Source organism: Python bivittatus, unplaced genomic scaffold (assembly GCF_059951505.1).
Source record: "Python bivittatus isolate LINGU-HERP-01145 unplaced genomic scaffold, Pbiv_v1 ctg000200_np1212, whole genome shotgun sequence".
In the NCBI taxonomy this organism is placed as follows: domain Eukaryota; kingdom Metazoa; phylum Chordata; class Lepidosauria; order Squamata; family Pythonidae; genus Python; species Python bivittatus.
Window position 1 is genome coordinate 6,722,086 of NW_028277040.1, and position 25,506 is coordinate 6,747,591.

At 38.2% G+C, this 25,506-nt stretch overlaps 1 protein-coding gene across 2 annotated transcripts in view; it reads left to right on the forward strand.

Moving 5' to 3' along the window:
- The window catches only part of RAPH1 (Ras association (RalGDS/AF-6) and pleckstrin homology domains 1), a 79,870-nt gene extending 54,755 nt beyond the window's left edge, over positions 1 to 25,115 (forward strand). For both annotated transcript variants that reach the window (XM_088135646.1, XM_088135647.1), the window contains 10 exons: positions 3,554 to 3,631; positions 4,586 to 4,745; positions 6,151 to 6,272; positions 6,862 to 6,927; positions 7,467 to 7,610; positions 9,565 to 9,675; positions 10,100 to 10,198; positions 11,854 to 11,974; positions 16,123 to 16,268; positions 17,455 to 25,115. In XM_088135646.1, the coding sequence (XP_087991772.1) occupies positions 3,554 to 3,631; positions 4,586 to 4,745; positions 6,151 to 6,272; positions 6,862 to 6,927; positions 7,467 to 7,610; positions 9,565 to 9,675; positions 10,100 to 10,198; positions 11,854 to 11,974; positions 16,123 to 16,268; positions 17,455 to 19,407 (3,000 nt within the window). In that variant the 3' untranslated portion in view covers positions 19,408 to 25,115. The remainder of the gene's footprint in view (positions 1 to 3,553; positions 3,632 to 4,585; positions 4,746 to 6,150; positions 6,273 to 6,861; positions 6,928 to 7,466; positions 7,611 to 9,564; positions 9,676 to 10,099; positions 10,199 to 11,853; positions 11,975 to 16,122; positions 16,269 to 17,454) is intronic.
- Positions 25,116 to 25,506: the final 391 nt, after the last annotated feature.

Genomic DNA, 25,506 nt, shown 5'->3' on the forward strand with positions numbered 1-25,506 from the left:
TCCTTTTTTGTATGTTGCCTTGAGTTGCTTTGGATTATATAGTTTTTATTTATAGAATAAATACAGACTGAAAAACATATTCTTAGTGGTGAGATGCTGATTACATTTTTAGAAGCATATAGAATTTAAAGCAATTATTTACCCAATTTTTTTTCAGAATAATTTCCATCAAAAATGTAGTAATAATCTTAGTATCAAGCAAACAGGTATGTACTTATTAAGTCATTACAAGCTGATTCCTCTCCAATTTAGTAATTATAAATTTTGAAGAATATTTTTGCCATGCAGTGGTAGAATAGTTATCAACTTTTAAATTGGGCTAATATTCTTATTCTGGCTAGCTAGTTTTAATAATCAGTATTATTTTGAGGAAAAAATAGAACATTTTTTAATTAAATGTTTTGTTCATGAACAATTTTTTAAAAAGTCACAAATTAGCACAAGAAACTTAAAATATTGTGTAGGTGGTAAATTCAGTCTTCACACCTCACTTCTTTTTTATTCACAGTCCAACAACAACCATAACAAAAAGACAACTGTTCCTACTTTTTCATTCTAAATTATTTTTTCATTTTGAAGAAGTCACTCCAAAGTGAGAAGGGGAGGGGAGAGTCTTCATCTGAAGAAGCTATTCCTGTTAAAAATTGGATTGCTACTTCACTAAAGTCTGAATATAAATGTTTAAGTGACTTCCAACAATTGTATGACTTTCTTTGGAATGTCAGCAACAAACATGTATTACTTGAATGGCATAAAATGAATTATAGTAGATATTAATGGAGAAATGGTAGCTGGTATTGTTTCATATCCAATTCCTCTGCAGCAGTTAAGGATTGACCTTAATTCTGAGCATTGAAGAAATTGGAAGAAAATAAGCAGAGATATGCTGTTGCTTTGTTTTTAGTAATTAATTCTGTCATTGCCTCTTCCTTTCTTCAAAGTTATATTCAATTCTTTCAGACTAAAAGTATCAGAAATAAAGCATGTCTTTCACTGCACTTTGTTCAAGGCCACAGAAATAGGCTTTAGGAGAGTTATCTAATATTCAGTGGTTCTCTTTAACTACATGTTGAGACACTGGCTCTGACAGTTCCTTCTGTTTCTTTACAATTTTGCTATTTGCAGACCTATAATATTTTCTGAATTTCTTTCTCATCTTGGACAAACATACAATATTATCCATGATAAAGATCTATAATATAGATTTGAAATTCTTTTTATAGTTCATTATCATTTTTCCTGCTGCTTCTTAATATTTGTGAAAAAGCAACTGATTTCATATCCCCCCTAAATTTCCCTGTTCAAAGAACTCTTGGACGTTAACCTCTATAGCATTGTGGACTTGCATGTTAATAGCAAATTAGAGAACACGAAACACAAAGATTGGATATATTATAAAATGATATACTTATGATTTACAAACTATATCTAAGGTGGAGAGGATGAAACCAGTAGGTGCTATAGATTTTTTGTGTAAAGCTTGTCTGTTAAGTTCATGGCATTCTTCATGTGGCAACCAGCTTTATACTCACATACTTTTTCTTTGCATGTTTTATTTCTTTGAGTTATTTCATTGATTGATCAGGTTGTGATTTGCTGTTGGATCCAGACTGGTAACTTATGGCATGTGCCTATTCTGCAAACCATGTTCTTCAGCTGATTAAGTAACCTGTTTGGAAAGAGTTAACATAAACTATTGTTTATCAGTTTGGATTTAATAGTAAACTGTGGCTTGATTAAGCCAAGAAATAACGAAACTAAAGCAAATGCATAAAAAGTTGGGTACATTCTAAAACGAAATTAGTGCTTGCTACTTAATACCATCAGTCTTTTTATTTAAAAGTTAAATATTTTTAAAAATAGAGAACTTTAGGAAAAAATAGCTAGAACAACCCTTTCCTGTAGGCTTTCATTCCTATAGAGAGAACATAAATGAAAAAGGGAAATGAAGATAAAACAGGAGAACTAACAAACTGGGATAGCATATTGGATCTCTCTTCTGCAGGAAAAACAACCATTACAAAAGAAGTTGTTAGCAAGGCTTACACAAATTGTGGCCAGGTTTTATAGGGATACGGTCACTCTAACGTCTTCAATTATTCTGAAAGTAATCAAGACTTGTCTATTCTACAGTCAAAATGCATCATTTTAAAATATATCAGGAGACCTAAGATATTTGTGTTTGGGATTTAAAATAAGGTTGTAAAATTTCTGGACAGCTGTGAAATACTTTGAAGAGGCAGTTAATAAATAAAAATACTTTTATTTTAGCACCTTTTACAGAAATAAAAGTGGTTGTTATTGTAGGAATTGATCATAAAATTATCATGCTTGATGTATCAATAGTAAAAGTGTGGTTGATTCATAAATTAAAATATGATTGGGTGGGTAGTTTTGTCTCAAAATGTCAGATTAGAAAGAATATAATTTCCAAAAGATATGAATATGGTAAATATTAATATACTGATAAAATGGACTACAGTATGTTGAATTTAGATATACTTCAATTCAATGAATTCAAAGCTCAGAATGATAAATGTACACGGCTGACTCAGCCCTAATTCTCATGGCCAGCAAAATAAAATTAAACAAAAATCTGAGCAGTGTTGTCATAAGAGTCTCTTCTAAAAGAAAGTAGGAGAGATACCAATCAGATGTTCTTCCAGAAAACAGATCACTGAGATAATTTCTGTACATAAACCTGTGCATAAAGTCTGATCATCCCAAATGTAAAAAAAACCCTTCATTTGCGGCGTAAGATATTCTTATTTTGTATACTAAGTGCTCAGTTGTTTGGAATATTTTTCCCATTGAAGTCCATATGAAATTTGTACTACAGAATTATTTCTCTAATTTTTATTTTCAAGCTATACGAAACCATCTTTGTGTTTGATACGATGGGCTTTTATACCACCTTCAGAATGTTCTTTGTTTCTTGTGTAATTGATTATTCAGATAATGTTTCAGGCCTCATTTATCATTGCTCTTATCAATTTACTCATTACTTTCATTGAAGGTTATTATGTTTCTGATGAAGAAGGCCATTTCTTTTGCCAGCTGTTGCCTTTTTCACTATTAATTGTAACACAGACTGAACTTGATGAGGCAGGCGGTAGCTCCAGGGAGCTAGGAAAGTATCCAGAAGTCTTCATGAGGATGGGAAAAAGCAGCATAAATGTTACTATGCTGTAACATGCCTGTGCCCAAACAGGTGCATTTGAATAGCACGTGCTTTTTAAGTATAATATTTTAAAATGATGGGAAGTTTCCAGTAAATATTAGAGGAGCATGCAATGCTTTTTATATACTTTGGAAGTACTTTTATAGTAGAAATGCACTTAACGGAATTCTGTCTTTTGTTCTTACAATTCTGTTCTTTGAAGTACTCTGTTAGACGATATAATTGGGAAGGGGGGAGATGGGAGGAGCACATGATAGATTTTAAGGGAAAAAACAAAGTGTCTAGTGCTTTAAATGGTTTTGTCGTAGAAGAATATATATCAGTCCAGTCCAGTTATATGCCCAATGTTAAGCCAGAAATTATTTTCCCTAGGAGGAACAGGCTGCTAAGCTAAAGGCTGAAAAGATCAGGGTTGCTTTAGAGAAGATTAAAGAAGCACAAGTTAAAAAGGTAAGTTGTTCTTCTTTTACATTTTTTAAAGTCAATGCAAACAGTTCATTCCTACTGAGGAAAATGCAGCATTAAGACTCTCGTTTCTTAGGTTATATTCTAGTTCTATAGTTTCTGTCACATTGCAGTTCTAGTTATCAAGCAGTGTTAATATGTTCAGCTTGGGGTATGGAACAGAAAGTTCCTTTTTAATGACTCCAGGGTGTGGGTTGTATCCAGTTGTATCCATTCACCCTATCTCCCTTCCTCTCTAACTCCTCCACGGCTCCCAGTCTGCAGCATAGGCCTCAGGGAACCTTTGCAGGGCATCTAAAGGATACACAAAGATATGAGCTAGGGGAAAGTGTAGAATCATCTCGAACTAACAGGAGTTGGAAATGTTAAATTATACTTCATCCCATGTAAAAATCATATCAATGAAAATTCTTACAATCTAGTTCCAGTAGTCCTTGCTTAACAATGGTAATTGGAACTGGCAACTTTGTCACTAAGCAATGAGGTCATAAAGCATGATGTCAAGTGACCATACCAACTTACGATGGCAGTTGCAGCAGTCCCAGTTGCCCTCGTTAGGCGAATCCTGTATGGTTGTAGCATCCTGCGGTCCCGTGATCACCATTTGCAACCTCCTGCTGGCTTCCCCATTGACTTTGCTTGACAGAAGCTGGCAGTGAAGGTCACAAATGGCGATCACATAACCACAGTATGCCGCAACATCGTAATTGCAAGCCAGTTGCCAAGCGCCCAAATCGCAATTGTGTGACTGCAGGGACGCTATGACAACCACAACTATGAGGACCCATCGTAAATCCCCCTTGTTCAGCCCCATTATAACTTCGAACAGTTGCTGAATGAGTGGTCATTCAATGAGGACTATCTGTACCGGGGTGGTAATTCTGTTGTGAAATTTCGTCTGCCTTATGTTTAATGCTTTCTCCTTTATCTCTGCTACAGCTTGTGATAAGAGTCCACATGTCTGATGACAGCTCCAAGACAATGATGGTAGATGAAAGACAGACAGTAAGACAAGTGCTAGACAACTTGATGGACAAATCACATTGTGGATTTAGCTTAGACTGGTCCTTGGTAGAAACAATCTCAGAATTACAAATGGGTTAGTAATGCAGATTTCTTGATTGTATCAAACTGTTTCAGAATTTTTATGATGTATGATCTTGTCTGAGGGTTCTTTACTGATTTCTGAGTTCATATGCCACATTTTAAAAGACAGCTTATTTTGTCTGTCAATTGTGGGTGGGAAAATGGATCTTTTTTAGATTTCAGAGCAACATGCATTGTGTGTGCGTATGAATGATGAGAGCTAGGTTCTAGTCCTTCCTTAGGCGTGGAAGCCAGCTGGGTTACTTTGGGCCACCCTTTTCCTAGCTTAGCAGTTTTTGTAAAGATCTTTTTATAATTCTGGGAGTCCCAGGTTTGCTAAAACTTCTGTAATCTTTGGGTGTTACCACTTCAATTACATAAGCACAAGCTTTCAAAGGACCAAATCAGAAATACAATAATAGTTAAAGTAGTTGAGGCTTAGTTTTCCTTGGGAGTTGTAGCATATCAGACTGGATACAGACATATTTGCATGGTGTTTATACCATACTGCTTTTACCTATACAAGCTGTTATCCATATTTTTATTTAAAAGTCAGCAACATATTTATTACAAGTGGTTGATGTTAGACTTGCTACTTTTGACCTGTTAAAAATGCCTTGATATGGATAGAGCCTTTGGATTATAACTTCAGTATATAATTTGCTTTCATCATCATTTTGTATATAAAGAACATTTTTTGTATTTATTTAAATATTGGGATGCCTTCTGAATAGAGCAACATTTCAAATATGGTACAATCTATTGGTTTTATTTTTATTACAGTACATTTCACTCCACAGAATTAAAATATTATTTGTAATAAGAATAATTCCTGTTTCTGTACTCTTATATGTGAGTATTCTTCCCCCTTTTAAAAATGTTTCTTTGTATTTTTCATAATCGTGGAGTGATAGCTCATTCCACTGATACATGAAATCAAATCTATATTGATTTTAGATTGCAGGATAAAAGCAGACAAAATCAGGTTTCATACAAGAACCGTGCAGTTGGACTTCACTCGTGGTTGAAATCATAGCCTCCTAATTCCAGAAAGTGAATAGAATGTTTGATTACATACACACAGATTCATTTGTATGCAAAATAGATCTGTAGAATTTGTTCTTACAACAAAAAAACATATTTATGCATTACAAAAGCCATAATAATGGAGTGATAGTTCATAGTAGTAGTACTAGTAGTACTACATAGTACTAGTACTACTACTACATAGATAGTAGATAGTAATTGGAAAATAGACTTTTTCCTGTGTTTGGTAAGTATGGAAGATATATGTTCTTCTGTTTTATCATTTATCATATGCATCGTCATATGACATCAGGGAAAGGACTTCAGACTGTAAAATTAGACAACCTGACTTTGAATGTAAAATGTTTGTTATATTTCCTGTAATTATGCAGAGAGAATTTTTGAAGACCATGAAAACTTAGTTGAAAACCTCCTGAACTGGACAAGAGATAGTCAAAACAAGCTTATGTTTGTTGAACGTATAGAAAAATACGCACTTTTTAAAAATCCCCAAGTGAGTATAATGCTATTTTTTCTGCATTTGACCATCCATTGAAGCTTAAGCTCCCTTTGTGATGGTTGTTCTTACGTGCTTAATGCTCTAAAATTCATTGAATATAATTTATTGAAGTAAAAATTAACCATGTCCTGAAAGAGAGTTGAAGTATTTCTTAAATCTGTTTTGATGTTTCTGTTCCCCCTCCTCCCATTAAAATTCTGGGAAACATTAAAAATATATCTGCATTTAAATTTCTGGCCAGGTTTTTGTATCTGGTAATAAACATGCCTGCCAGTATTTCAGTGCTGAATGCATGTACTGTATATGCTTTGTATATAGTATAATACTCAGGGTAGGTCAAAAGACTTCATATTATTCTCATAAATTTATACTTTTTTCCCATATAGAAAAGCTCTTTATTAGCATCAAGAAAATATGAGAATTTTTTTTCTTCTTGATAGTGTCTTATTTTTGAGTTTTGTTTTTGTTTTTCTTTTGTTGTTGTTATTAATTAAAAAGCAATAAAATTTTATTTTAAAAAATTGAGACTAAGATTACTATTATTTTACATTCTTCAACTTTAGCCTCAATTTCTTTATTGCAGAATTATCTTCTAGGGAAAAGAGAAACCTCTGAAATGGCAGATAGGAACAAGGAAGTATTACTGGAGGTAAGTCTTTCTACAAAGTGATAAAATATAAGAAACGTTTCACTATTGCTTCTGTCCACAAAAGAGAAAGCTGCTGTGTGAATATCTTGAAATAGTCCAGGACCCACCCACAGAATTCAAAATTTAAATCTATCTGGCACATGAAATATAATGAAGAGTATTGTAATATTTATCTGCCATAATTGAGAACTTTTATGAGGAAGTGTCAGTTTACACAGGAATAGGACCAAGCAGAAATTTGGAAGGAAAATACTTGGAAATCTTAAAAAACAAATTATCCAACAAAAGTACGTCGTAATACTAAGGCCTGCTTAAACAACTGAGAGTCTTTTATACTAAACCAGGGGTAGGGAGCTAGATTTGTTTTCCCTGCTTGAGTCATCCACAGGCCAAAATAGCTGTCCTTTTGGGCTGAAGTTTCCCCATCCTCTCACTCTGAGAGACAGAAAAGGAAATGCTGAAGAGACAAGCAATACAAGAAATGTTCTTGTGAATACATAAAGTTCATTTTTCACATTTGCTTTACCCCTCTGTTCTAGGAGTGCTTTTGTGGAAGTTCAGTAACAGTGCCAGAAATTGAGGGAGTCCTGTGGCTGAAAGATGATGGTAAAAAATCCTGGAAGAAGCGCTACTTCCTTCTGCGAGCTTCGGGAATCTACTACGTTCCAAAAGGAAAAGCAAAGGTGACATCCCTCTCCGGTCTTATGTCATGGTCACCTTTTCAAACAGGCATGATTGTGACTTTTACTAGAAAAAGCACAGTAAAGCACGCTTTTATGATTCATTTACGAGGCAGGCCTCGAAATATCATACGACACTGGGAATGTTCATGGCCTGAGCCTTCACTAGCGTTCTGAAAAGCCTTCTGAGTTTGAAACTATGGGTTTCGGTTTTCCGTCACCAATGTTATAAAATGTTGTCCTGAGCCTGGACAAAACAAGCATGTTCATGTTCAAGCAACCACAATAGAAATTACAGCGGTAGGGAAAAAAATAGAACCCCAGGACTCACTTGGGGGAGTACACGTATACACATTTGCCAGTCTTCCCTTCTAGTTTACTTTCCTCTGTATAATCTCAGTTTTTTAGTATGTTTTTATATTTTGAGGTTTTTAGTAATTTTAAGTATTTCCCATCACCACCCTCAACAGAGTTTTCAGAGAACGAAAAGCATTTCTTTTTTCTTTGGGTAGCTATGATGTTTGTGCAAAAGAGTACAAGTGATAATTATTGATTTACTTATTTTCAAAGTGAAATTGCATCTTTGTGGGCCATTGTAAAAGATTTAACATAACGTTTCTGAAAGAACCTGTTCCCAAAGAAACAAATCTATGTTGATGCCTCTGCAAATTCAGCAGTGTCTGTCTAAAGCAAACACACACCATTGATAGAACAAATTCCTTCTCCCCCCACTGGAGACCCTTTGTGTGCCCCAAAGAGAACAGGAAGGCGAGATAAAACCTACTTGCAAGATGCTGGTCGTTGACCTTTTGAGCACCTTTGGGTATTTGAGTAAATGTAATCCAGTGAAGCCTTTCATCTTACTGGCCCTCCTATAAGACTTAAACTGAGAATGGAAATTTCTAATATATATTGATGAACTACTGTTTTAATATCAAGCAGTAGTTCATAAAGACACCGTTGTATCCCTTTCCTGTAACTGTTACGGTGAATTAATTCTGTTCTGGTTCATTTCCTGCTGATCTCTGTTGGCATATTGCCATATAAAATGTTATATACATGAAGGTAATTGTATAAAACTAATTGCACTTCCTTGCATATTTGACAGGTTCTAGTAAAATGCTTTATATTGGTCTTACAGTAATCCTCCCCCCACCCATCACACACCCATGGCATATAGTATTGATGATTTCTTCCAAAGCTGGATCTGAAAGTTAGGTGAATTCTTAACTCAGAGGGAATTAAGATATCGCTAAAAGTCGACAGCAGGCACTCTGATGGTACTGATTGGCAATTACTGTTTAGCAGGATACATCATTGGCGTGTGCTTAAAGAAACTCTTTTTAGGAGACTTCAGATGCACCTGACCAAATTTCTGCCCAAACCTCCTCCCAAAATAATGGACAAGTCTGTTGCATCCAAAGTAGTGCAAACAAGGCAGTTAAATTTATATTAATGGCATGTTATATTTATGTGATGATACCATAATGCAAATCGCTGTGAAGGATTGTCATTTGCATAATGGTATACTAGAGAAATAACAAACGTATGCAGATGATGTAATATGCAGCTCAGTGGACATTTGGGAATAATGGACAACCCATCCCCCCATATTTTGGAGTGCCAGGGTGAAGTAGTGGTTAAGACCGGGGAGAGCTAGGTTTTGCTCCACCATCCATCACAAAAGCTCACTGGACTGGTGACTTTGGGCCATCATTCACGCTCAGTCCAACCTACCTCACAGAGTTGTGGGGGGAAAAGGAGGCAATGCTTTATATGCTCCTAAACAAAAGGATACGATGTAAATTTAAAAATAAACAGATACAAATAATTGGTCTGTTATATCAAGATTTCACTATTCATTCAGTTAAGCATGTATAGAAGCAGTAGCCTTGACAGAATTATGTTAATGTGATTTGTAGATCTTTGTCCAAACCAAATGTGTCATTATTGATAGGTCTCCCGAGATCTTGTCTGCTTTCTTCAATTGGATCATGTTAATGTTTACTATGGACAAGATTATCGCAACAAGTACAAAGCTCCTACAGACTATTGTCTAGTACTAAAGGTAACTATTGATTAATACTTCTGATATGACAAATTAATCAACATCAGAGAAAACTGTCTATAAAAAGTAGTTGAAATGCAACTTGTTTCTATGTGCCATGGATTTCATAACATGGCAGGTATATCATCCAGTGCTGTTTCGTTTAGGGGGTTTTAATGTTCTTTTAAAATTAACCCAAGTACAGATTTTAGTTCCCTGTTAGAGAAGATGACAATATCTTCATTTTATTTGGAGGATTTACTCTAATCTTTATATAAAAACGTAACATTAAAGAATGTTTTAATGAAATTCCTTTTTTTGTAATTACAGACAATAGTATCAATTTTGAATATGCTTTAACTGGTCCCCATTATGATTCATTTTAGTTCTGAAATTACTTCTTTTTTTAATCCAATCAAAATAGATTAAATGTTTCTCTTTTCAGCATCCCCAAATTCAGAAGAAATCCCAATATATTAAGTATTTATGTTGTGATGATATCAGAACCCTTCATCAGTGGATAAACGGCATCCGTATTGCTAAGGTATTACCTCCTTCTGTTCATGTTTTTATTTAGCATTAATCCTATATCAGAATGACTATTAGTTTTATCCACTGCAGTTTTGGGAAACACTTGAACAGAATTTGTCATCTGCTCCTGGTTTGTCACCCTGTTGTTCCACTCTTAATAAGAACTGGTTAATATTAATTAAATCAAGCCAGTACCATGACAGAATATAATTTTCTCTGAAATATGCATCATTGAGAAACAGAAACAACCAAGGAATAAATATACTGTTGCTTTTTTTCCCCTTGGGTGAAGAGGCAGATAAAAGCCTGTATTTCTGTATTCTGGATGGCAATGAGTATCAATTTACAAGTGTTCCCACCTATGACCCATAGCAGTCTCACTCACAATAATAAACTCACAATAATAAAGAATCCAGGGTGTAAAACAGAATGAAATGAATATGATTAAAATCAACGTTGACAATAGATGTCTTACCAGCAACTGTCTTGGCCATAAAAAAAATCCCAGAAAGTTTAAATTGGCTAATCCATCTTTGTCCTCTAGACTTCCTGGCTATCAGCACACTTTCACTGCAGCTTCCCAGTATCTCTCTCCCTGCCCTTTGATGCTAAAATGCATCCCCCATTCTACCTCTAACGTCCCAAGGGACTTGAAAGAGATCACTTAAATAGCTAACTGTAACTTTATGATTAATGTCTTTCATGAATGATAAGTTTGCTATACTTATGCGGTGTATTTGTCTAGGAGCAGAATCTGAGGCATAATCACACTGCCCATATATCTTTTCTTTTTTAAATTTGCTGTTTTTCTTAACAGTGCAACTGTAAAATCAGAAGTCTGTTTGACTCAGCCTATACCTAGGCAAGATGAATTGAAGGCAGTGTCAGAATTCTGGAAGCAAAGGAGGGGGGAAATTCCTGTGGCAAATTTCAGGCAGCTTCCTGTACCCCATCATGCTGAAGCTAAGGACCACACGGCCCATTCTCTTCTGAGGATACTCATCTTTCAGATGAAGGGAAGGGTTGCTCAGGTTGCCTTCTGCTTGTGCAACCAATGGGTGGAACCCCTTTATTTATTCTCAAATATGTTCAGCTTCCTAACATTTTTATTTAATTGCTTCTTCTTAGTGACACTATTCAGTTGATCTGTAATTGTAACCCTCTTTTTAAAATCTTTGTCAGAATAAACAGTCCTAGGGGCCTGATGTGCATGTATATAGCCTTAGTTTTATTTTGTTAGCTAAATCCATTTTTGAAACCAACTGTTGCTGGTTTACTCTTCATGAATTTATTTATATTACTATGTTAATATATACCTACATAAGTCTAAGATAGGTGTCTAGAAAATTATCATTTGGTATGTCAGGAAAGAATTATTGCTTGGACCTAGTAACTTAACGTAAGTTATCAATTTTTGTTATAGTTTGTGTATGTCTGCCCATGTTACTGAGCCAGTTATTTTACAAAAAAGTTGTTTTTTTAGACTTTTAGCCAAATCAGAGTTTAAAAAAAAACATTCCAGTTCTTAATCCAAACCCAGACAGTCCTGCTACTGTTAAACGTGCTCTTGTAGAATTAGAGTATGCAATGTGATTGACGTGGCTAAGCTTGGATTTGAATCATACTGCTGGAAATGGTATAACCAAGCAGCATTCATATTTTGTGTAGTATGGGAAGCAATTGTATGTGAACTATCAAGAAGCTCTGAAAAGGACAGAATCGGCATATGACTGGACTTCTCTGTCCAGCTCCAGTATTAAGTCGGGATCCAGTTCATCTAGTCTGCCAGGTAAGCCCCAATAAACCAATTGATACAAATAGCTATTTCTGTGCGTAATGCGTATGTATTGATTCAGGGACTAGTTCAAATATATGCATTTCTTTTTCTCTCCCTCATCCCCTTTGGTATGAAAATTATGCCTACTGTCTAATGTGGAAGCAAAATAAATGCATTATTAAATGGAAAGGAATGAATTAAATTACAGACCAGTTATTGTGACATGAGTACCTGGGAACAGTCTAGAGCAGATAATAAAGTAATCAATCTGTAAGCATATTGAAAGCAGTTCAGTTATTAGGAGAAGTCCTAATAACTTTTTAAGAAAATGTTTTGCTAAAATAATCTTAATTTCATTTTTTTATTAGTTAATTGCCTTAGTAGATTTTGGGAATGCTGTAAGCATAAAATGTCCTGACTTCAGCAAAGCATTTGTCAGTTGACTTGGAAACCTACTGAAAGATATTCATCAGTTGTTCCACATCAAAGTGAAATGAGATATCAATAATATATTATCTGATATTTTCACTAATGACGTAGATGAAGAAGTAAAGAGAGTTCTTATTAGATTTGCCAATGACCAAAACTGGGTGGAACAGGTAATTGTTTAGAAGCCAGACACCAACCTTAAAAATAGCTCAATAGATGAGAGGAAAGGGATAAAAATACAGAATGGATTTAATAAAGACAATAAATTTATTTACAGTCGAAGACCAAACACAATGAAAGACCAACACATAACGCAATAACTATAAAAAGAAATTTTAAAATTCTGAGAAAATCCTAAAGCAATTAGCATCTAACAATTAATGCCATGAGGGAAGAATCAGACGATTTCTAACAACTATAGCTATTGATAAGAATTTTGCAACCTTCTTAGAGGTTTCTGAAGAGTGGTCAGCTAGGGGAAGAGTAACAGCTTCTTGGTCACAATGGCAATTAAAGTTATTAACAATTGGAAGTATTAAACTTGATTGCCATTGGGTATACATTTTGATAGTGCATGTGAAACAGATTCTACCTCTGAGTCTGAACAGGAACAAGTTCAGCTTTCATATGGGAGGCTTATATATCTACTAGTTGTTGCCCCAATTTAGGCCAAAGTAAATGATCTCCTATGTGGAACATATAAGATGTTAAAGAAATATCTAGAGACAGACCAGGGAGGAGGAGCAATTGTGCTATTAAAGGGATGGGAGAGTTTGGCTCTGTCATTTTGAATATCTAGATCTCAAATCCTCTGCTTTAGTTCGGCCAGGGTTTTATCAAGGTAGTGCTGACAAGGTAAGGCCACAACATGCCAAATCATCATTAATTTGTCTTCTTAGGTTGGAAGAGAACCTGTCCAGCAAGGTGAGATGAACTAAGGAAGTTCCTCAGTAGACTTGCTTCAGCCAGAATCTGAGAAAGTCTTAATCAGGCCCCAAGGGAAATGCAACCCAATTCTAGTCATGTTAGGGCATTAGAAGTTGAATAGAGAACTTGTAGTAAGATTTTCAAGAAAGTTGATTAGATTGCTTCTAAGCTAGAAGATTCCTTATAAGTACACAACTGAGCACCATATAGCATCAAACCCAGGCTTTAAACAGTTTAATAGCTGCTGGGACATAATTGTTACCAAATTAACATGCAAATTTAGCAATCACAAGGGAAGCTTAATAGAGAGAGATGTAGAAGTCCACCAAAGAAAAAATAATTTGCTCAGGTATAGGATGAAAGCTGACTGGCTTGGTAATGGTACAGTGGGGCAAAAAAGTATTTAGTCAGCCACCAGTTGTGCAAGTTCTCCCACTTAAAAAGATGAGAGAGGCCTGTAATTTTCATCATAGGTATACCTCAACTATGAGAGACAAAATGGGGGGAAAAATCCAGAAAGTCACATTGTCTGATTTTTAAAGAATTTATTTGCAAATCATGGTGGAAAATAAGTATTTGGTCAATATCAAAAGTTCATCTCAATACTTTGTTATATAAGCTTTGTTGGCAGTGACAGAGGTCAAACGTTTTCTGTAAGTCTTCACAAGGTTTTCACCCACTGTTGCTGGTATTTTGGCCCATTCCTCCATGCAGATCTCCTTTAGAACAGTGATGTTTTGGGGCTGTCGCTGGGCAACACGGACTTTCAACTCCCTCCAAAGGTTTTCCATGGGGTTGAGATCTGGAGACTGGCTAGGCCACTCCAGGACCTTGAAATGCTTCTTACGAAGCCACTCCTTCGTTGCCCGGGCGGTGTGTTTGGGATCGTTGTCATGCTGAAAGACCCAGCCACATTTCATCTTCAATGCCCTTGATGATGGAAGGAGGTGTTCACTCAAAATCTCACGATACATGGCCCCATTCATTCTTTCCTTTACACGGATCAGTTGTCCTGGTCCCTTTGCAGAAAAACAGCCCCAAAGCATGATGTTTCCACCCCCATGCTTCACAGTAGGTATGGTGTTCTTTGGATACAACTCAGCATTCTCTCTCCTCCAAACACAACGAGTTGAGTTTAGACCAAAACGTTCTACTTTGGTTTCATCTGATCATATGACATTCTCCCAATCCTCTTCTGGATCATCCAAATGCTCTCTAGCAAACTTCAGACGGGCCCGGACATGTACTGGCTTAAGCAGGGGGACACATCTGGCACTGCAGGATTTGAGTCCCTGGCAGCATAGTGTGTTACTGATGGTAGCCTTTGTTACTTTGGTCCCATCTCTCTGCAGGTCATTCACTAGGTCTCCCCATATGGTTCTGGGATTTTTGCTCACCATTCTTGTGATCATTTTGACCCCACAGGGTGAGATCTTGCATGGAGCCCCAGATCAAGGGAGATTATCAGTGGTCTTGTATGTCTTCCATTTTCTAATTATTGCTCCCACAGTTGATTTCTTCACACCAAGCTGCTTGCCTATTACAGATTCAGTCTTCCCAGCCTGGTGCAGGTCTACAATTTTGTTTCTGGTGTCCTTCAACAGCTCTTTGGTCTTGGCCATAGTGGAGCTTGGAGTGTGACTGTTTGAGGTTGTGGACAGGGGTCTTTTATACTGATAACAAGGTCAAACAGGTGCCATTCCTACAGGTAACGAGTGGAGGACAGAGGAGCCTCTTAAAGAAGTAGTTACAGGTCTGTGAGAGCCAGACATCTTGCTTGTTTGTAGGTGACCAAATACTTATTTTCCACCATGATTTGCAAATAAATTCTTTAAAAATCAGACAATGTGATTTTCTGGATTTTTTTCCCCCATTTTGTCTCTCCTAGTTGAGGTATACCTATGATGAAAATTACAGGCCTCTCTCATCTTTTTAAGTGGGAGAACTTGCACAATTGGTGGCTGACTAAATACTTTTTTGCCCCACTGTACATGTGAAAAGGTCTTGATTATTGTAGCTGATCACAAGCTGAATATGATTCAACAGAGTGACCTGTCTGCTAAAAAGGCAGATATAATTTAAAGCTACAAGAATTGAAGTATTCAAGTCATGGATATTCCACTAAGTTCTGCTTTGACTATATTCCAGCTTGGTTCTTCTGTTAGGTTCTAGGCACCAACTTTCATATTCAGAGAAATTAGAACTGTTTCAAATAAGGGCAGTGATGATTAGAAACTAGGTCTTATGAAGAGAAACTGAGGAAAGTAGAAAATTATAGTATTTTTCAAGAAACCTGAAGGGTGTCACATAGAAGAAAGTCAAGACGTGTTCTCTATCAACCTGGAATTCAGGACACTGATTAAATTACATTACAGGAAATCAGATTCCAGCTCGTTATTGGGGGGGGGGAGGAATCTAAAAACATTTTGAAAATAGAACCAATGGAGGAGGTAAGTTCCCAATAATGGATGAGTTTAAGCAAATGCTGGAGCAATTTCAATCAGAAATACTTTAATTTAGAATTCTGTGTTGACTTTGATGGCCTAAATGACCCCTTTTAGTTTGGTGATTAAGTGAAAAGAATCCGTAAATTGAAAATATGTTTATATGATTGGCATCAAAATAAGATTTGGCTTCTACTTTGTCTTGCACTCTTTTTTTCCCCCAAATTAGTAAGGTTTCATTATATGCCATCGGTTCACAGCCGCAGTGAAGCGTGAAAGTGCTCCATCTAAGCAGGTGTAGTTGTGAATTTTTTTAAAAGTAGAAAAATAGCAAACACTTTTCAATATTTCTTTCGACAGAATCTCAGTCCAATCATTCCAATCAATCTGACAGCGGAGTTTCAGACACCCAAACAGGACATGTCCGTTCCCAAAGTATTGTTAGCTCCATCTTTTCAGAAGCTTGGAAGCGGGGAACTCAGTTGGAAGAGTCCAGCAAGATTAGCGTAAGTATAATCATTGTTGGAAGGGAATTTTCTGTACAAAATCTGGCCTTGCTTGAAGGTCCTGATTTTTATTCATGTAAGAAGCCAAAGTGTAAAGTGTAAACCAGCAAAGCCTCCTGACTTCTGAAAATGTGTCATGGTGGGAAAAAGTTGCTTGAAGCCCCCCATTGGTTTCCCTGTCACTTGATCCCCTGTGTTTCATGCTGTGTTTTTGTTCTTGTTTTTCCCGTTGCCCTGCAGTCTCATGTGGCAAAAGCAAAACCTGGAACAGCTCTCAGCTCCACTGCAGTGATGGCTTAAGCAGGGGTAGCGTTAAGGTCAGGGGCTTTGTTTGAACTATTAACCTGGGGGAATGATGCAACCCAAATCATGCAGACTAACTTTTCCAGAGTTCTAATCCTTAGATATGTTGATCAGCTCACAAGTGCTTGAACCTGTAGTATTGCAATTTGACCATGTCATGCAGCCCACATTAATCTGTGTAGTTCTGGTTTAGCCTAGGTTCCTGGGACACATTGCCCAGAATGAAAGATCTCAAATAGTGCTACTGCTTGCCAAACCTCAGATCCTTTTTGCAATGGAATTCATGGCTTTATCATATTTAACTTAAAGCATTGCATAATCAGGAGGGCAAGGCATTCTTTAATGTGGATTTGCTTATTTTGGCTCCATACATTAATACAACCATACTGCAAAGTAAATTACCTTAGCACCTTGACCAGAACTCATAATACCTTCTGTTTTGTTACTCTCTTTGACTACTTGTTTTCCCCCACGAAATATTTGTGCATGCCTTTCCTATGCTGTGATATGGAGGTTTTGATAGTTTTCACTCTGCGCTCACTGTATTGATCATAATTGCTTGTTCACATGCTTTTTCAGTGATACCTTTCAGCTCTTACACATATTTTTCTTCTAGAATTGTGAAGGAATTACACTTTGAAATGTCCCAAAGGGAGATTTTTTCCAATACCCACGCTCCTTAATGGAATTGTGATCCCACACGAGATGCTGTGTAGTTTTTTCTGCCTATTACCCTTATTTGTTAGTTAAATGACACCTTTTCTTCAATATTTCATAGTTCAACTTAGTTATGTGTATTGAGCACACAGGATCATAATTGTCTAAAGAAATGATATTTGCATGAATCTGTTTTTTGAACATTTTGCTCTCATTTTTCCTTTAGGCTCGAATGGACTCAATAAACCGACCCTTCACTTCACTTGTACCGCCTTTATCTCCACAAACTAAAACAGCTACTCCATACACAGCATCACAGCCCTCCCCTCCCCTTCCACCTCCTCCGCCTCCCCCTCCTCCCCCGCCGCCTCCTCCACCCCCACCTCCTCCCCCTCTCCCTGGCCAGTCTGTGCCATCTGGAACTAGCTCAGCAACAGTATTTGTGAAATACAGCACTATAACAAGACTACAGAATGCCTCTCAGCATGGCGGGCTTCTCTTCAAATCACCTATCACGATACAGCAGCCGCCATCCCCACTTCCACCTCCAGGGAAACCTCAGAATTTAGTACCTCCTAATGGTGTAGTCCCTCCCCCGCCACCCCCTCCTCCTCCCCCTACCCCAGGATCCGCAATGGCTCAGCTCATGAAACCTGTGCCTTCCAACCCTTCGGTACCACAGTTCACACCCCCACCTCCTCCTGCTCCCCCTCTCAAAATTCATCAGGTTCATCAGAACATCGTTCAGTCTGCAGCTTTGCCACCGCCACCTCCGTCTGTGCCAGCACCTCCACCTCCACAAGCTCCTCCTAAGCCTGCTGTGACTCTCCCTACACAAAACAGTGCAAAATCCATCTCGGCAGTTGCGCCACATCCAGTGCCACCACCTCCTGTTCCTTCAGTAAAGAAGCAGCCAAGTTTCACCACCCCACAAATGCCATTATCTCCTGCCTCGCTAGGTCCGTCTCCTCCACCCACTCTGCCCAAGCAGCAGAACCACTCTAGTAAGCTTCCTCCCTCCCCACAGTCGCCTGTGCCATCAGTTGTGAAGCAAATAGCCAGCCATTTTCCTCCCCCTCCCATGCCAGTTTCAGAGCCCCAGCCTTTAAAACCTGCCCCTCTGAGTGTACCACCCCAGTCTCCTCCAGCAGTAAAAGCCAAGCCAAAATGGCAGCCGACCTCTGTTCCCTCCCCTGATTTTCCTCCTCCACCCCCTGAAAGTAGCCTAGCATTCCCTCCTCCACCTTCTCCTTCCTCTTCTCCACTGATCGTCTCCCCTGCCCCAGATAAGTCAGGAGGTTCTCCAGTCAAAAAAGCTAGTAAGACTTCCAGTCCTGGAGGAAAGAAGCCTCCTCCTACACCTCAGCGCAATTCCAGTATAAAATCGAATAGCTCGGTCGAGTCCAGTGAACCTAAGAGGCCTTCAGTGGACATCTTGGTTAGCAAATTTGCACATGCCCCCGAGCCCTCCGGGTCTCCTGCCAAGGAATCCCCAACTCCACCCGCGGCTCCTCCAAAGCCAGGAAAGCTCTGTCTGCCTGTCGTTCTCCAGCAGGCAGGCATTTCAGCGAAAGCCCCTGCCACGGGAGCACCGGGCAAAGGTGCCGTAGAGGAATTTCCTTCTCCTCCGTCAGATTCAGACTTTCCCCCTCCGCCACCTGAAATCGATCTTCCTTTGCCACCCGTAGAAATCCCTGCTGTTTTTTCAGGCAATACCTCGCCAAAGGTCGCTGTGGTCAATCCCCAACCCCAGCCGTGGTCTAAGTCATCTGGGAAGAAAGCTCCCCCTCCAACACGTCCCAAACGCAATGACAGCACCCGTCTCACGCAAGCAGAAATGGTGGAGACGCAGGTGGTTGTCAGTGCACAAGTGCCCACCTCGCCCAAGTCTGGCCTTAGCGTTCAGCCTGGTTTCCTGGCTGATCTGAATAGGACTCTGCAGCGTAAGTCCATCACTCGACATAGCTCCCTCTCCTCTGCCCGGATATCCAGAGCTGAGCCGACTGCCACAATGGATGACATGGCTTTGCCCCCGCCCCCACCAGAACTTCTCACAGACAAGCAGAAGACCAGCAGCTTTGGAGGTAGTCATATATTAGGCTATGCAACCTTACGGAGGGGCCCACCTCCAGCGCCCCCAAAGAGGGATCAAAACACCAAACTGTCTAGGGACTGGTGATGTTTCGTGGACCCTCTTTGCATTGCCAGCAAACCCTACGTGCGATGCATCTTGTACTGAGACTCCTGGTCTTAATAGCCGTGATCTGAAAAAGTCTGTTCTAACAATAGCTGTGGGTAGTGACTTCACTTCCAGAAACAGTCCCCAAAGTTCTGCTATTTGTGTTCTGTGTATTGGGGTGAAGGATGGGATGATTACTACTTCAAATGTTCAAATACTTCATAAGGATTGGACCAAAATCTTTAACACTATTTTTTTCCTGCTGTTCAGGAAATAACTGTTGTCTGTCAGTGTGGGACATGTTGGTGCATGTATTATAAATGTAGGTATATAATATATTGTGAAATATTTTGTTGGGATTGTAGAGGCTCACCAGAATGTTTTTGTACATCTGTATTTATTGTTTCAGTCAACTGACATTTTTATCAGAAATTAATTGGGTTACCTATTAGAAAAGTCCTTTGCTTTTGAAAACAAAAATGTTGGGGCACCTTAGATCATTGGAAACCTCTTTGGGCAGTTGGTGACGGGTACGCAGGGCTGACCAATTCCGTCAGTCTCTCTGCAGAATCAATTGATTGAAAAATTCAGACACAGTCTACCAAAACATTCTGGTTGCAATACTACTGAAATATAAATCCATATATAGAAAAGAAAAGTGCTGTACAATGGGGCTGCAGTTAAATATATTGGGTAATAAAGGCATTCTGTTCTATAATTCTTAAGGGAATAAGCCCCTTAAAATATAGCGGGACATTCTCCTGAGTAAACATGCATAGGATTTGACTGTAAACCTAGCATTTTAGGCACACGTTCTAAGGAGGAATGTATAACGAATTGAACATAGCAAAATATTGTGCATTTGAAACAGAGCATCATCAATCCCCAAACCCTCAATGGAATGATTTGGACTGGTGATGCTGTATGTGATGCACAACGTTTAATTCTTTTTCACTTACATGTCTGTTTTGGTTAAGTGAACGTTGTGTATCAGAAGGCACTCTAGACGTGCTGCCGTCATGTCTGACCACAGTCTCTCTTAACTGGATACATGGTGCTGCTCATCAAATTGCCAGTGTGCAAGTTTACACATAGTGGGTGCATCTGTCTCTCTCTCTTCAGAATGAAACTTAATTACACATGCAAATATTGCCCTCATTGTCACAAACTTTTAAAAAGAAGAATTCTTTGGGCATTCCAACAGGAGATAGTCAGGATGCTCCAGAGGAGAAAAGAACGTGGCAGATGAACACCATGGGGGACACAGCTTAAATCAAAGGAAAGTATCTGGACAAGCAACCGTAGCATTGTGTTGAAGGGGCAGGGTTGATGTGCATTTGGGTATAAAAACTGAGAAGCATTGGTTTCAGCCATCTCATTGATTTGTGGGATTTAAGTGAAATAGCTCTTCTTCATACCAAGATTTGTGGGTAAGTCAAATGCTAATTACAGAAACACTATTTAACCAGAAATATCATAGGATGCATAAAATAACTTAAAATCATTACTGTGCATGTGCTGTCCAATACAGTGGATTGTAAAAATGTCTTTTTATATTGGCAGTTGTAACTGATGGATCATGAAGGCAACATCACTGGTTTAAAAGGGGACCTGTAGTTACTAGTTTGAGTTTGAACCCCCAAAGGTTAGCACAGCCTCGTCTAAATATTTTAAGTGTTTGTGTGTACCAAAAGTTACTTCTGAAGATTAGTCATTTCAAGTATGTACACACACTGACACACAAACACCTGGACTTCTGCTTGAATTATGAAGAGAGGATTCATTCAGGAAGTGTTTGCCCTAGAAAGAAGTAAGAAAAGGTGACTTTTTTTTTTTTCCTTTGTAGAACTTAGGTCAAAAATGATCCTAACAACAGGAAAGTGGTGCTACGTCATCTAATGCTGAAATCCTAGTGGATGATTTGCTCTGCCCCAGATGTGTCCTGTGTGTCCTGGGCATATTTTTCCTATTTGAGAATACTTTACCTGAGCAATAATAATACACCATTTTGTGCATTTTTAAAGCACTGCTATTAGAAGGCACTTTTTTTGTATCTGTCAGAGCATTTGGAATTATAAAGTGTCCTTAGCTATTAACCACATTTGCATTAGTGTACTTTAACATGTTATATTTGGCTTACGTCTTACAGTATGGTGTTTATTTTTTTTTCTTGAGAAGGCGTTGGTGCTCTGCCTTTGCGTCCCTCCTGCTGCTGCTGCTGCTGCTGCTGCTGGAGCCAGTGACTGGCTCTGGAGGAGAATGCCTCGTTTTGGGGGGTACCAAGCTGAGTGATAGGAATGAGGGAGGTGCCGTGAGGCAAAGAGGTGGTTCACCTTCTTCCTTGGACCTTTCATGTTCCTTCGGAGACAGGGAGGGTTGAGGCACAGCCTGGGTTCACTAACCATGACGAAATAGTGTCAAATGCAAAAAAAAACCTAGTACCTGCCTGTGACAAAAATCCTTCTACACGAGTTAAATGTCTGAGGCCATCAGGTTATGTGCCCCACAGATGTCGATACAGAATTTGACCCAGGCAGCAGGAGCCAGGGGATGCCCTTCTACAGGCCTTTGGTCTTTTAAAAAAGAGATTAATGTAGAACTTTCTTTCCTGGATGCTCCCATTTTGCAGGTAGGTTCCTACGCTTTCTCTCTCTAGTGAGGTTTGCATCTTTTACCAACATAACGAGGTGTCTTGAGGTACTTTCTTTACCCCTTTTGGCTAATCTCCTCCGGCTTAGTGCATCACCGTTTCTGCCCTTATGGCTCTTACCCTTTTCAACCCTTCTCAAGGGCTTTTGGTTAAGTATCTGAGAAGCGGTGAAGCATCACAGGGCGGCATCAGGTTGATCGGTTTTGAATCGAATAGGTAGCCTGCATTTTCCATTACAGTCATTGCCCTGACCTGGTATATCTGTAATTTCTTTCCAGAGGTCTCAGTTCCATATTGTATCAGACTGTTCAAGCATTCATACTTGGTTTTTGAATTAGGATGCTAAATAGGTTTAATACCTATACCTCAGGGCTACAGTTTTCTTCAAAAATTTCCCCCAAAGGCTCTGACCCATGGGATTATGGCATATCTTATTAGACTTCCAAACTGAGAAGTTAAAAATAAGGTAAGAATATTTAACCCAGAGATGGTTAAATATCTAAAATATAATGAGAAGAATGTTCTGAGTAATTTAATTAATGGCTCAATTAATGGCTAATTCACCTTTTGCTGAATAAACAATCTCATTTCTATTGGCATTTCCTTTTTTTCTTTTTTCTTTTTGGTTCATACAATTTGAAAAGCCTTTTGTCCTTAAAGATTTAATTCTTAAAGGATGTAAATAGGGTTTCAGATTTAAACAAGGTTAGACCCAAAAGCAAATTTCTGGTTATAATCCTTTTATTCTGCAAGCAGGTACATCTAAAATACATAGCTATTGTCTAATAATAATAATAATAATAATAATAATAATATGAAATAGTTCTTCACAGTATTTTTAAGTGACTTCTATATACCCTCTAAACTTATTAATAAATTATTCTTCTGAATGATTCTTGAAAATGTATAAAAGCTAAAAATATTTTTAAAATAGGGCCAAACTCTATTAAATTTGAAAGGATTGTGTTCACTTAAAGTGGAAGCAAGGCCAAGGGGAATTGGTATCAATCCCTGTGGCTGCCCACAGTTGGGCTGAGGACCATGGACAGGAAAGTTGTTCATCACAATTCTCTCTCTCCTACTATTTACTAAGTCTGTGTGTGTGTGTACTCCATGTGTGTGTGTATACCTCTAAATTACATGGATGGATGGTTTGGTCCTATGATACATTGCAGCTGAACTGATTTTCATCTAAAACTATAGATCTCATTTTGTTAAACCATAATAAGTTTGCCATTATGATTATGGAAGTTATCATTAGATAGTCAACCATTTCAGTGATCTGCAGTCTTATGTGATGTAAAAAATGTTATTAGGTATCTGCTCCCTCAATGTAGGGCTCACTTAAAATTGGGGGGGGGTTCCCCCCTTCAACCAACTATAGATACTATATTCTTCCCCAGCTTGTACATTCAAAGTTCACAGAAGTTTGGCAAACATGACAGGAAGGAGCATCTGGCTCATATAGTATTTTCTTGCATTGTTGTAATGCCTGGGCTACTCTGCCTGGTGGAAATCAGAATGTGTAGATTGGAGAGGTTAAGAGAGATTTTATAGACATGCTTTATAGACATGCTCTCAACAGTGAATAGGATAGCCCCATAATATTGGGGATGACCTTGTCTACCAAAGAAAAATAGGATAGCCTGTGGTGGTTCTCTCAAGGACTGCTTACATCTTCACAAATTCAGGCCACAGTACAAAAGTTTTGGAAAACAAGGTTTCTGATCGGAATGTGTATTGCCTTTGTTTTACTGTGGGGTGCATCATTCTAAGATACCTATTTGTGACTGTGCTGCGACATACTCTATCCCCACATCTTTGTATTTTTGCCATCAGAAAATGGGTGAGGTCAACACTAGTCTGCTTTTCCCTGCTTTTCCTATTTTGTAATTGTAAATTTTAGGATTGTAAATTGTGAGAAAGAACATTTTATTTGTGTTGCAGCCATTGGACGGAGTCAATGGTGGTGATTCTTGTATCTGATTATGCACATGTAAACCACCAATGTTATAGCAATGATTTTGTCTGTGTAGCCAATGTGTGCTATGTGCTGTAAATATATCCATATGTTTACCGCTTTACAGGAAAAAAAAATTGCACATTCTTTCTGAATGGGACTGCCTCCCCATATTCTTTCAAGAATGAAAGTTCATTGCAAGTAAAAACTTATGGTTGAGAAGAGCTGTTCTATATAAATATTCTATAAATATGTATAAATATACTTTTTTAAAGCATGGGTAAAGAAAAATGCATTCATGGAAAGTACTAAGAAATCATTATACAATGGAATATGCACAAGTCAATAAAGATATAGTTAAATTTGTCTGAGATTGTCTCGAGATAATTTGCCTCTGCTTTAGAAGGCATCTATCTGGCAAAACTGCCCACCAGTATTCAGGAATGTTGTATATTCTTTCATATGAAGATTCCAAGAAAAAAATTTAGACAGGTTCCTTCATCAGAGATGGTGAATTAATACTGCATTCTACAATATTCAAGTTTAGTTTCAATAACAGAAAAGCAGGTAGGGCAGCAAGCTGATCAAGGAGGCTGTAGCATTATTTGCTGCATAAATCTCTGAAAAATAGAAACAAAGCATCACTGCTGGTATCAGCTAGCTTGTGCATAGAAATCAGCCCCCACCCCCGTACAGCTCAAAATGAACAGTAAAAGACTTTGCTGTAATACTGTACAGGTTGAGGAATTTCCACATGGTGAAAGGATGTTTGAGCACTCAACTTTTAGATGTTCAAGCAGTTCTCCCCTTTCTTTGGCCATTCAGCTGGATCTTCTGGTATTGGAAGTTTAGCAAGGACTAGATAGCCATAGCTTATCCACCCCGATATTCCAGGTTGCTCAGAATGTTTAAAATGTGTGCAGGTTTCAGTTTCTATTGATTGAAAATTCTTGTAGGCAGTGCTACAGTTCTTAGACATTGCTCTGGGTTTAATGAGGAAAGGCAGTATATAAATTAATGAATCATGAAACGTATTTAGCCAACCAAGATTGCAGCAGAGAGAGGGACATGTTTTCCTCCAACAGTTAAGTGTCAACATCATGGGAGGGGATGAGCCTGCACACTTAGTCTTTTTTGAGAGGAGGGGTTCTTTTAGTACTAACTTAACTTAAACCCCCCCGAGGTTTAATATATTTTATACCCCCACCCCCTCCAAATATGGGGAAACACATATCTAAAATGCTTACAAAATTTATGATCTTCACTGAATGTGTTCTCTTTCCAAAAACAGGGCAGGGGATTGCATGCAGTCACCCCTGATCTAGAATTGGAAGGCTCAGAAGCCTTTCTCTAAGTGCACATACCCAAATGCATACACTAACCCCTCCCCTACGTTTACTTTGTTAACACTAAATAGAAGCTTACATATGATCTTGCTTGCACGAACGTAAGAATTTGCCTTGTGGCGGGCCAGATAATTTATCCATGC